The sequence below is a fragment of the Oryctolagus cuniculus genome, chromosome 5 (assembly GCF_051225735.1).
Source record: "Oryctolagus cuniculus isolate XC-2025 breed Fujian yellow rabbit chromosome 5, ASM5122573v1, whole genome shotgun sequence".
Taxonomy (NCBI): Eukaryota; Metazoa; Chordata; class Mammalia; order Lagomorpha; family Leporidae; genus Oryctolagus; species Oryctolagus cuniculus.
In genome coordinates this window covers 138,992,061-139,004,442 of record NC_142871.1, presented here as the reverse complement: position 1 = coordinate 139,004,442, position 12,382 = coordinate 138,992,061, and the positions used below count along the sequence as shown (strand labels likewise).

General features: G+C 55.8%; 1 protein-coding gene across 1 annotated transcript; it reads left to right on the top strand.

Annotated features, from left to right (window-relative positions):
* The first annotated feature begins 7,410 nt into the window (after positions 1 to 7,410).
* Positions 7,411 to 10,308, top strand: LOC138849680 (heat shock 70 kDa protein 1B). The gene has a single exon (XM_070074196.2). It carries the CDS (start codon positions 8,107 to 8,109, stop codon positions 10,045 to 10,047), a length of 1,941 nt encoding a protein of 646 aa, XP_069930297.2. The 5' UTR covers positions 7,411 to 8,106; the 3' UTR covers positions 10,048 to 10,308.
* The last annotated feature ends 2,074 nt before the right edge of the window (positions 10,309 to 12,382 follow it).

The following is a 12,382-nucleotide window of genomic DNA, read 5'->3' as shown; positions in this document are numbered from 1 at the left end:
GGCACCGGGTCAGTCATCTGCTGCATCCCAGGCATTGCTAGCAGGGAGCTGGCTGGGACCTGGAGTAGCAAGGACTAGAACCGGGACTCCAATATGGATGCAGATGTGCTAAGCACTTAGTCCCCTTGGTTTAGCCCATTGGGCCATAAGGCCCACCCCTACTTCCAGTCTTTGAGAAGCTTTATGTCCCAACTCCTAACATCCTGGAAGTAATGCCCTCCAAGCTTCCTTCTTGGAGAATGCCTGCCACAACCCTCAAGGCTTGGGTCTTAAAATATTGGTGTGGGGCTAGTGTTGTGGCACAGTAGGTTAAGCCATTGCCTGGAACACCACCATCCCCTGTGAGCTCCAGCTGCTCCACCTCTGACCCAGCAACCTGCTAATGCACCTGGGAAAGCAGCACAAGATGGCGGAAGTGCTTGGCCCCCTGACAGCCTGTGGGAGACCTGGATGAAGCTCCTGGCTCCTGCTTTGAGTTGGCCCAGTCGTGGCTGTTGTGACCATTCCGGAATGAACCAGCAGGTAGAAGAACTCTCTCTCTCTCTCTCTCTCTCTCTCTCTCTCTTTCTCTCTCACTGCTGTAGAAATAACTAAGTAAATATTTTTAAGAAGTTTTAAAGAGGAAAAAGTCACTCTGTTATCTGCAAATGACAGTTACAAATGCTGCTGTAGGTCTAATGGGTCCCATAGCAGAGGCTTCATCCCATGGAGATTTACACCACGGCAGGAGTCCCCAGTGCTACAGGTTAACCGGTGTGTGGGTGTGTGTGAGCCGTGCCTCTCTAGCCTGGGCTGGAAAGGAATCATCTCTTAGGTTTCATTTCCATTTCCTGACTTCCAAAGCAGAGTGTACCTGTATGTGCCATTCCAAAAATTCTGTATTTTCTTAAAGATTCCATCCAAGTTTATAGGGCATTGAGTTGGGATCAAAAAATAAAGTCCTGGGGCCAGCGCTGGGGTGTAGGGGGTAAGGCCGCCGCTACATTGCCGGCATTCCCTATGGGTGCGGGTTTGAGTTCTGGCTGCTCCATTTCCGATCCAGCCTCTGCTATGATCTGGGAAAGCAGTGGAAGATGGCCCAAATGCTTGGGCCCTGGCACCCATGTGGGAGACGCTGAAGAAGAGGCCTAGCTTCAGCTGTTGCAGCCAACTGGGGAGTAAGCCAGTGGATGGAAGACTTCTCTCTCTCTCTCTCTCTCTCTCTCTCTTCAACTCTGCCTTTTAAATAAAAATTCTTAAAAACAAAAAAAAAAAAAACAAAAAAAAAACAAAAAAAAAAACAAAGAAAAGTGCTTTTATGTAATGCTGACACTAGTGCTTTAGTTTACAGTCCTTTTAAAAATGATGTGTTGGTTTGAAAGGCTGAGTTACACAGACTTCTGCAGGCTCACTTCCCCATTGACCACAACAGCTGGGACCGGGCCAGGACAAAGCCACCAGCAAGGAGCCAAGATCATTAGGAGCAATTGTGGAGGCAGTGACGTTGGGGCAGCAGAGGGAATCTGAGGAAGCAGAGGGGCATCAGGAGCAACACGATAGGCGTGGAGAGAATTTTCAATCAAATGTCTGGGGTGGGCATTGTGGCACAGTAGGCTACACCAGCTCTCGGGGTGCCTACATCCCACCGCTCAGTGCAGGTCTTGCAGGGTAGCCCAGCCATTCACGCACCTTTGACCACAGAGCAGTCCTCCTCTTGGGGAGGGTCACCCTCTTGGACTGAGTGGAGGGACGCACATGGAGTGGTGAGGGAAGGAGGGACACCCGCTTAGCCTGCCAGATCAGCGGAGTCCACCCCGAGGACCAATGGGTGACAGACATGGCTGCCCCCTCACCCTCATCCCCCTCAGGGCCTGTTTGATTCCTGGGGCTCTGTCTGATCCAGCCACCTTCTAATCCACCTGGGAAGCAACAAACGATGGCCCAGGTGCTTGAGTCCCTGCCACCCAAGTGGCAGAGCTGGATGGAGTCCCTGGCTCCTGTCTTAGGTCTGGCCCACCCTGGCCGTCCAAGTGCACTGGGGGAATGAACGAGTAGATGACAGAACTCTGTCTCTCTCCCTCTCTCTCTCTGACCACTCTGCCTTTCAAATAAATGTGTTTATAATCTGTTAATAAGTGTTTATAGATAAGCTACCTTTGGGATTCCAATCACCTGGTTCTTCCCATGTCAGCCCACAGAAGGCAGGTGGCTATGGTAGTAAATCAGTAGTATAGGGCCCAGCATATTGCTCTGTTAAAAACGAATATACTTCTAAGAGCTTGCTGGTCACCCTCAGAAAGATGTAGAAAACCATACCGGAACAATAGGACATTCACTTTCTTAAAAGTGAGAGAAGTGGCAAGGAGCAGGGCTGGGGCTCAAAGACAAGCTGGGGCTGGGGCGGTGAGGAGCCGGGATTGGGGTCACCCCTCTAGGTGGTCTCTGCGCCTGTCCCCGGGGTGCCCCCTGGGTGTCCCCGGGGGATCCCGTGCAGCTCTGCCCCTCGCCTTCTCCTAGCACCGCTACCCAAACGGACGCTTCCTGAAACGGGGTGCAGAGGGGGCAGGGGCAGAATCCTCGCCCCACGCAGCCCACCCGCCCCTGTCCGACAGGGAGAGGGCACGGGGCGGGGGGGGGGGGAGGGAGCAGAGGGCAGGTGCACAATTGGCTCCTGGGTCAGACTGGGGATCCGGGTCCGCTCCCTGCCAAAGGTCCTTAGAGGGCAAAGGGCCTGGAGGCGGCAGAAGGCATAGGCCCAAGAAGGCACGGGCTTCAGGTCTCAGCTCCGCAGCGGCCCCGCCTCCCAGTCTGGCCCCCTGCGTCCCAGTTGCTCAGGCTTGGTCTGCTTTGCCCTATTGTTGGCTGTGCCAGGAATCCTCTGGTCAGACAGGAGGGACAGTCCTGTCGTTATAATTAGAACACTCCTCAACAAACAAGGACTCCACCCCAGGCACCAACCCCAACCCCAACCCCACCCCTGCCCGGGATATCAGGCTGAGTCAGGACTCAACATTTGGCATCCAGAAGGTTCTGTGAACCACGTCCCAGCCTTGCCAAGGCCCGGGGCTGTGCCTGGTTTCTCCCGATTCTGACTGCCAGCCTGTTCTGTAGGGAGGGGGGGCTGGGCTAGGAGAAGCTGGAAGGGGAGGGGGAGTGGGGAGGGGCACATACCCTAGGTGCTGAGGATGCTCCCCTGGCTGGCCTTTACTCCCGCCCCCTTCCTCTCTGCCTATGAAGGTAGCTTATACATAGCACCTGTGAGTGTAAGAGCTAAAAAGGATGAAGATTGGTAAAGAAAATGATTTTTTACAAGGAACGGAGGCAACAAGGTCTGAAAGCTGAGCAGCCATTGCACCTGGAGTCACAGCTTTTCCTCTAGGAACTTCGAGATGGGCTTCAGCCCTCTCCCTGGGGCTGCTCAAGGAGTCCCCCCCTCCAATACACCAAGGGGACACTGAGATCGATAGCGCTGCTCTGCTCAGCTCCTGGGAGGATTTTCAGGAGCTCCATGTCCAGAAAAGCCCCATCCACCATTCCCAGAAGATGAGAGGGTGAGAAACAGGGACTCAAACCCACAGCCATGGAATGTGCAGTCTACACACAGGGCTCTCAGTGCTCTCCCAAGATGCCGCCTGACCACAGGTGCACTTCTCCTCAGTAACGTGACAACATGCTCACATGTCACTTAAATGGCCAGAGCTGGCCAGGTCTATCGCAGGAGTTAGAAGCTCTATCTGGGTCTCCCACATGGGTGGCAGGGCCCATGTCCTTGAACTACCCTCCACCGCTACCCCAGGTGCATTAGCAGGGAGCAGGATCAGAAGTTGAGCAGCCTGGAACCAAACAGGCGCTCACATGAATGCCAGCATTTCAGGCTGCTATGCCACAAACCAGGCCCATGTTTTCCGCCTTTTAGAGAATAAAACAATCAAGTTAGTGAGCCAGTAAAACAGTGCAAAGACTAGTGTCCAGTCACGGGTTCTGGATTACGTATAACCTGGATGACCAAATAATGCCAACACCTTTGTTCCGCTGTGCTCAGCTGTGAGAATACAAAGGTTGGAATGAATGGCCTGTGCCTAAAGACAGCTTTTTAGATTCCGCGGACAGTAATGCCACCGTCCTTGGGTGGTCCCAGCCTTGTGTTCACAGCAGTAAGAATGACGAGGATGACGGCGGTTCTTCGGGAGGCACAGATCATGGCATAGCCGGTTAAACCACCATCTGAGATGCTGGCATCCCATATGGGCACCAACTCAAGACCCAGCTGCTCCACTTCTGATCCAACTCCCTGTGATGACCTGGGAAAAGTATCAGAAGATGGCCCAAGTGCCTGGGCCCTTGTACCCATCTGGGAGACCTGGAAGAAGCTTCTGGCTCCTGGCTTCAACCTGGCCCAGCCCTGGCCATTTCAGTGATTTGGGGAGTGAGCCACTGGATGGAAGATCTCTGTTTGTATATATCCCTCTCTATCTATCTCTGTAACTTTGCTTTTCAAATAAAATAAATGAATCTTTTATTAAAAAATGGAATGACTGGGATGTCACATGTGAGATGTGGACCTCCAAAAAAAAAAAAAAAAAAGGGAGGGTAGAGACAGAGCAAACTTCCTAGAGCATACTCTGAACAGGCAATATGGCACTGTCCTTTAATTCCTGACCTCACCATCCTGGGAAACAGACATGAATTCTGCTTTGAGACAAGCAGACAGAGACTGGCGTGTTTCGTGTGCAAGTTCTTGATGGGAAGAAGAGAAGCACAATGGCTTCAGAAGGAAGCAGAGTGCAGATGCAAACCCGGGCCTCCCACAGGCTTGTCCTTGCTGCTGGTACGGCCAGGGCTCCCACCTCACTGCAGCTTTTGCAATTTAGCTGTTCAGAAGGCAGCCTGCAGGCTTCATATTTTAACACTTTCGCTTTCTTCTGGATAGACTTAGAAATTTACCAGTTTTAAAATAAATTTAATTGGGGGCCGGTGTTGTGATGTAGTGGACTAAGCACCTATGGTGCTGGCATCTCATATGGGCACCGGTTCTAGTCCCAGCGGCTCCTCTTCCAATTCTGCTCTTTGCTCTGGCCTGGGAAAGCAGCAGAAGACAGCTGAAGTCCTTGGGCCCCTGCACCCACGTGGGAGACCCAGAAGAAGCTCCTTTTAAAAAGAAGAAGCTTCTTTTAAAAATAAAAAGAATAGAATTGAGGGGGAAAAGAGTACTGTTTGAGATACTATAAAAATGGGAGAAGAAATAAAGTCCAACTAACCCCAGGCTGAGGAAGGCCTGAGCTCACTCTGTGGAGTCACTGTTCTTGCCCTCCACTCTCTGTCAACCTGCTTTTTTGTTTCTTTCTTTTTAATTAGCAGGGAGCTGTATGGAAAGTGGAACAGCCAGAAATCAAACCGGAGCCCATTGTGATTCCAGCGGTGCAGGCAGCAGCTTTACCCACTGCACCCCAGTGCCAGCCGCACAAGATGCTTCTTCGCAGTGCCTGATAGCCCTCCAGCTTAGGAGAGCTGAGCCTCATTCCTTCCAACTATCACACCCAACAGAAATCTAATTCCATAAATTACCCAATTAATTTCTCCCTGGGGTTCTTGTAGTCACCCTATATAGCAACCAAATCTGTCACTGGGCTTCCGCCGTGGGACCCCCTCAGTCTAAAAGGCAAAATCTAGATGACCTCTTCCTGTCAAGAAATAGGCACAGAATATGTTCTATAGATGAGTGGCTTTCCAGGCCCATCCGTGCAGAGAAACTGTACACAAACGTTAGGGCGGTCACAGGACTCAGATGCGGCCACAGTGTGTGCACGACGTTCTGGTTCCCGGAGGACACGCCCAGTGGACGTTCTCTGCCACCCAGCAGCAGCAGCAGTGGCAGAGCCTCATCACCACGCCTGCCTGGCGGCCAGCGGAGATGCCCTGGGTGCCATCTGCTTCAGACCAGCAGAGAAGTCTTCTAAAATGCAGGTGTGTGGAGCAGACAGCAGAGAATTCAGAAGTGCCAGTGGTGGGGCTGATGGTGAGACTGCTCCCAGAGGGAGGGGTCAGACTAAGGGTCTCACACGTGATAACACTTGGCATTGACAGTGAAAGTGTGGGGAATGTGCAGCCAGAGTCCGCACAGAGAAACGGAAAATTCCTCAGGTGTCACCGTCTGTAGGAGGTGATTCCCTCGGGAGCTGCGCCCTCCTCAAAGCACTGCCTGTCTGCTCAAGGGTGCGTGCACACACAGGAGAGGTATTTCTTGCAGCATAGGTTTCGATCAGCAAATCATGGAACACTAATTGAATACCATGGGTCCCACGAAGCAGTGTTCTCATGGTGGGCGTGAGACACACAGGGAGAGAGAATGTGTGTGTGTGCGAGTTTGCAAACGCCACTGGGGGAGAGCAGGACTGCTGCGTCAAAAACTGCCCCCTCCCACTGTGCACAGACAGGCGGGTGCGGGACAGGTGTGTTTCTCAGGGGGTGAACTCAGCGGTATTATTTCAATGTCCCTCATGTCTTCGGGGCCCAACAAGGAGTCTTGCCTCCCATAAACGATGAAAGACAAAAGGGCAAAGCCGGTGACCAATGTAATTGTGGCTGAAACGTGAAGGAGGGCCGTGCGGGGCGGGGATGCAGGATAAAAACCTAAGTGGATGAATTCAGTGCAGCCAAAAACCTGAGGCTCTGCAGGAGTCAGACTAGCAGTTGGCGTCAGCCCTTCAGCCTCACCCTGCCGGTTCCCCTCACCTTGGCCACTGCCAACAGCTGTGGTGCGTGGTGGATGTGCGCTGTTAGGAAGCAGGGAGTGGTCGACCCCACCCTGCAAGCTCACACTCTGCTACACTTATCCTGAAAGTGGTTCACAGATTAGGGCCCACAGGGACACCCGGATCGGATTGAGACTAGGAGTTAAGAACCATGGCCCAATCACCATGTCAAAATGAAGCAGGAATTGAGGAGCAGGCAGAAAGGGGGGAGGGGCTAACCGGACCCCTGCTGGGGGGAGGAGGGGTGAAAGAACCCAACAAGCTCCCAAAGCCTGAAGTCGCCAGCATCCTGTGGGAAAAAAATTTTTCTGCTAACCTACGGGTCCAGTCCCAGGTAATAGGAGCGACTGACACAGCGCTGCCCCTCACACCCCACCTCAGCCTCCACGTCCTCGGTCACAGCTGCCCCCGCATCCTAACACCTGCTGTCCACGGAGTCGAAGGTCTTTTCAACCCCAAGCTCCCGGCCCGGATATTCCACAATGAAGTGAAAAAAAGTGTCCGAAATTACACTGCACCGTTCTCTCCGGTTCCCACTTGAAACTAAGAGGAGAGCGCTCCGCGGGGAGGGCCGGGTGCGGAGGGAGGGGCAGAGCGCCCTCGGCCAGCGCCCCCCTTCCGGACCCCGGGACCGTGACCCGAAGGCGCCCCTTCCCCGCCGCCCCCACACACGGGCCCTCACAGCGGCCACAGCTCGCCGAGCGCCGTCTCCTGCGGGAAAGCCGGGCACCCTCTGCGCTCTGGGAGTCCGCGCACCCACGGAGCCCTCAGTCCCACCTTAAACCGCGGAACCAGTGTCAGGGCCGCAGCCTCACCCGCCCTGCAGTTCCCGATTAACACTAAGGGGCCCGGGCACCGCCGCCGCGCAGGCCGAGCCCACAGCCGCCTCCCGCCGCGGCTCCCCCGCCCCGGGGCTCCGGGCCGCTCCAGGGACTCCCAGAAGCGTCTGGAAAGTTCCCTCCGCGGAGGGCGGGCGCCCCGGTCTCTAACGGGTCCCGGGGAGCAGGAGGGCGGGGCGCGAGCGAAACCCCTGGAAGATTCCTGACCGGCGGCCGCCCCGAGCTCGCTGATTGGCCGAGGCGGCGGCAGGCGGGGCGCGGCCGCGACGGATAAAGGCGGCTGCGGGCGCCCAGGGCGAACGGCAGAACCCGGGCGGCCCCCGACAGCGGCTGACTGCAGCGCAGGCGACCGCGACCCTGCTCGGCGGCCGCACCCCCAGCGCGAAGCCCGCGGCCCCACAGCCTCCGAGGCCCACTCTGCGCGGCGCCGTCCGCCTCCCGCTTCCGGCAAGCAGCCGGCTCGCAGCCGCCTTCCTCGCCCGCCGGCCCCAGACCCCCGGCTCGGTGCGCGGCCGAGAGCGCGCGGCAGCAGCGCCATGGCCAAAGGCACGGCGATCGGCATCGACCTGGGCACGACGTACTCGTGCGTGGGCGTGTTCCAGCACGGCAAGGTGGAGATCATCGCCAACGACCAGGGCAACCGCACGACGCCCAGCTACGTGGCCTTCACCGACACGGAGCGGCTGATCGGCGACGCGGCCAAGAACCAGGTGGCGCTGAACCCGCAGAACACGGTGTTCGACGCGAAGCGGCTGATCGGCCGCAAGTTCGGCGACCCGGTGGTGCAGGCCGACATGAAGCACTGGCCGTTCCAGGTGGTGAGCGAGGGCGACAAGCCCAAGGTGCAGGTGAGCTACAAGGGCGAGAGCAAGGCGTTCTACCCGGAGGAGATCTCGTCCATGGTGCTGAGCAAGATGAAGGAGATCGCCGAGGCGTACCTGGGCCAGCCGGTGAGCAACGCGGTGATCACGGTGCCGGCCTACTTCAACGACTCGCAGCGGCAGGCCACGAAGGACGCGGGGGTGATCGCGGGGCTGAACGTGCTGCGCATCATCAACGAGCCCACGGCGGCCGCCATCGCCTACGGGCTGGACCGCAGCGGCAAGGGCGAGCGCCACGTGCTCATCTTCGACCTGGGCGGGGGCACGTTCGACGTGTCGGTGCTGACGATCGACGACGGCATCTTCGAGGTGAAGGCCACGGCGGGCGACACGCACCTGGGCGGCGAGGACTTCGACAACCGGCTGGTGGGCCACTTCGTGGAGGAGTTCAAGCGGAAGCACAAGAAGGACCTGAGCGGCAACAAGCGCGCGGTGCGGCGGCTGCGCACGGCGTGCGAGCGCGCCAAGAGGACCCTGTCGTCCAGCACGCAGGCCAACCTGGAGATCGACTCGCTGTTCGAGGGCATCGACTTCTACACGTCCATCACCAGGGCGCGGTTCGAGGAGCTGTGCTCGGACCTGTTCCGCGGCACGCTGGAGCCCGTGGAGAAGGCGCTGCGCGACGCCAAGCTGGACAAGGCGCAGATCCACGACGTGGTGCTGGTGGGCGGCTCCACGCGCATCCCCAAGGTGCAGAAGCTGCTGCAGGACTTCTTCCACGGGCGCGACCTCAACAAGAGCATCAACCCGGACGAGGCGGTGGCCTACGGGGCGGCGGTGCAGGCGGCCATCCTGATGGGCGACCAGTCGGAGAAGGTGCAGGACCTGCTGCTGCTGGACGTGGCGCCGCTGTCGCTGGGGCTGGAGACGGCGGGCGGCGTGATGACGCCGCTGATCAAGCGCAACTCCACCATCCCCACCAAGCAGACGCAGGTGTTCACCACGTACTCGGACAACCAGCCCGGCGTGCTGATCCAGGTGTACGAGGGCGAGCGGGCCATGACGCGCGACAACAACCTGCTGGGGCGCTTCGAGCTCAGCGGCATCCCGCCGGCGCCGCGCGGCGTGCCGCAGATCGAGGTCACCTTCGACATCGACGCCAACGGCATCCTGCACGTCACGGCCACCGACAAGAGCACGGGCAAGGCCAACAAGATCACCATCACCAACGACAAGGGCCGCCTGAGCAAGGAGCAGATCGAGCGCATGGTGCAGGAGGCCGAGAAGTACAAGGCCGAGGACGAGGTGCAGCGCGAGCGCGTGGCGGCCAAGAACGCGCTCGAGTCCTACGCCTTCCACATGAAGAGCGCCGTGGAGGACGACGGGCTCAAGGGCAAGATCAGCGAGGCGGACAAGCGGCGCGTGCTGGACAAGTGCCAGGAGGTCCTCTCCTGGCTGGACGCCAACACCCTGGCCGACAAGGACGAGTTCGAGCACAAGCGGAAGGAGCTGGAGCAGGTGTGCAACCCGGTCATCAGCGGGCTCTACCAGGGTGCGGGCGGCCCCGGGGCCGGGGCCGGGGCCGGCGGGGGCTTCGGGGCTGCAGGCGGCGGGGGCGGCCCTGGGTCCGGGCCCACCATCGAGGAGGTCGATTAGGGGCCCTTGGTGGGACATCCCACGTTTACTTTGAGAGGTGGCTGCGACTCTGGACTTTCCCTTCCCTTGTATGCTGCTGTGCCTCAGCTCTGAGCTCCATGTGTTCTTTGCATCGGGGACTAGAGTTTTCACTGCTGCTGAACTTACTGCTTCCAGTTTTAAATGTAGCGACGGTGTATAGTCATATTTTTTGCACATTTGTACTAATGAAGCCAATTTTATTTGTTACTTCAAGGAAAATAAACCTCCATAAAATCTGAATGGTGTCTTGCTGGTTTCTCTATTTTATGTGGTCAGAAGGTGGTGAGCCGTTAGCTCACGGTGTGTGGAACTGAAGGCCTCCTGCCTCACTCATTCAGGACCTGGGGCTGGGCAAGGAAGGTTACGCTGCACTGTGATCCTTTCGATACAACTGAGTCCTTGGGTGAATGATTGGGTGTGGGTTTTGGGATGGGGCCGTGGCCACCAGTGCTGAGTGAGTGAGGCCGGCTGGGTAGATCAAGGTGGGTGTGCAGGTAAAGCCTTGTAAAGACACCCCCTACCTAGGTCAGTGGGAGGGGTGTTCCTGAGAAGTGGGAAGAACAACAGGCATTCTCCCCATTCTGGCGTGCAAGGGTAACAAGTTGTTTTCCCATTAAAATCCCTGTTCTCCATATTAAGAAGCCTTCATAAAATTAAGTTAGAAAATAAAGAACAAGAGGTGGCTGAGTGGGAGATTCACGCTGCTCTTTCCTGTAACTGTGCCTGCTTCATTCAGTGCCCTGATGATTCTTCGGACTACACATCAAGTAGGAGAGTCCAAAACGGACAGTGAGGGGATGGTGCTGGAGCCCTGGCGTGCCCAGTGATACGGAAGTCCCTTAGCTGCTCTGACACCTGCTCTCCACTTCTAAAATGGGTCGGCATGATGCCTTGGCCTGAAGCTAATTCTGATGATATGAAAGTAGAAATGCCACATTCCTAGCGTCTGTCACCTACCACTTCAGTATCACAGGGACCCCCTTGGGAAAAGATCATTTCAGAATATGATGCCTAGGGCTGGCCCTGTGGTGTACTGGGTTAAGCCGCTGCTTGTCAGCATGTCATGTGGGCACAGGTTTGAATCTTGGTTGCTCCACTCCCAAGCCAGCTAAATGGTGCTAATGCACCAGGGAAAGCAGTGGAAAATGCTTGGCCTCTGCTCCCAGGTAGGAGACCCAGGGGAACCTCTTGGCTCCTGAGCTTGGCCTGGCCCAGCCCTGGCCAGTGCAGCCATTTCCAATCCAGCTCTCTGCTAGGGTCTGGGAAAACAGTAGAAGATGGCCCAAGTGCTTGGGTTCCTGCACTCAGGTGAGCACCCAGAAGCAGCTCCAAGCTCCTGGCTTCAGAGCAGTAGAGCTCTGGCCATTGTGGCATTTTGGGGAGTGACCAACTGATTGAAGACCTCCCTCTCTCTTTCTCCCTCCCTGCCTCTGCCTTTCTGTAACTCTGCCTTTAAATTAATGAGTAAATAATTCTTTAAAATATTAAGAGAATGAGAGAGGGAGGAGGAAGATGGGTTGGAGTGTAGGCAGGAGGGAGAGAACTATCACCATGTTCCTAAATCTATATATATGAAATACAAGAAACTTGTATAATGTAAATAAAATTGAAAAAAAGAAACAATTATTGTTTGTAGCCCTTGATATAGTGTTGAGGAAAAGAGGTTTTCTCCTTCTTACTATTTGTTGGATTCCTTATTTAGTGGGGTGCTAAGCTTATAATTATAAAATAAACTGAAAATATGTCATTACACACAATAAACAAAAAAAGTAAGAAAGGAGGATGGATGCTGGCTCCGCGGTGCAGTATGTTAATCCTCCGCCTGTGGGGCAGTGATCCCATCTGGGAGCCGGTTCTAGTCCCTACTGCCCCTCTTCCAATGCAGCGCTCTGCTGTGGCCTGGGAAAGCAGGAGAAGATGGCCCAAGTGCTTGGGTCCCTGCACCCACGTGGGAGACCAGGGAGAAGCACCTGGCTCCTGGTTTCAGATCGGTACAGCTCTGGCCGTTGCGGCTGTCTGGGGAGTGAACCCACGGAGGGAAGACCTTTCTCTCTGTCTCTCCCTCTCACTGTCTGTAACTCTACCTCTCAAATAAATAAATAAAATCTTTAAAAAATACACAGGAGGATGAATGGTGGGAGTGTGGGTGGGAGGGAGGGTTGCGTAGAAGTATCACTATTCCTCTAAATCTGTATATATAAAACATGTGAAATCTGTTTCCCTGATAAAAATAAAAAAATTAACAAAGTAGAGGGTGCTGGCACTGTGGCTTAGCAGGTAAAACTGCTGCCTGTGATGCTGGCATTCCACAGGG

Coding starts and splice junctions, on each gene's coding strand:
- LOC138849680 (XM_070074196.2), top strand. CDS start 8,107: ATGGCCAAAGGCACGGCGATCGGCATCGACCTGGGCACGACGTACTCG.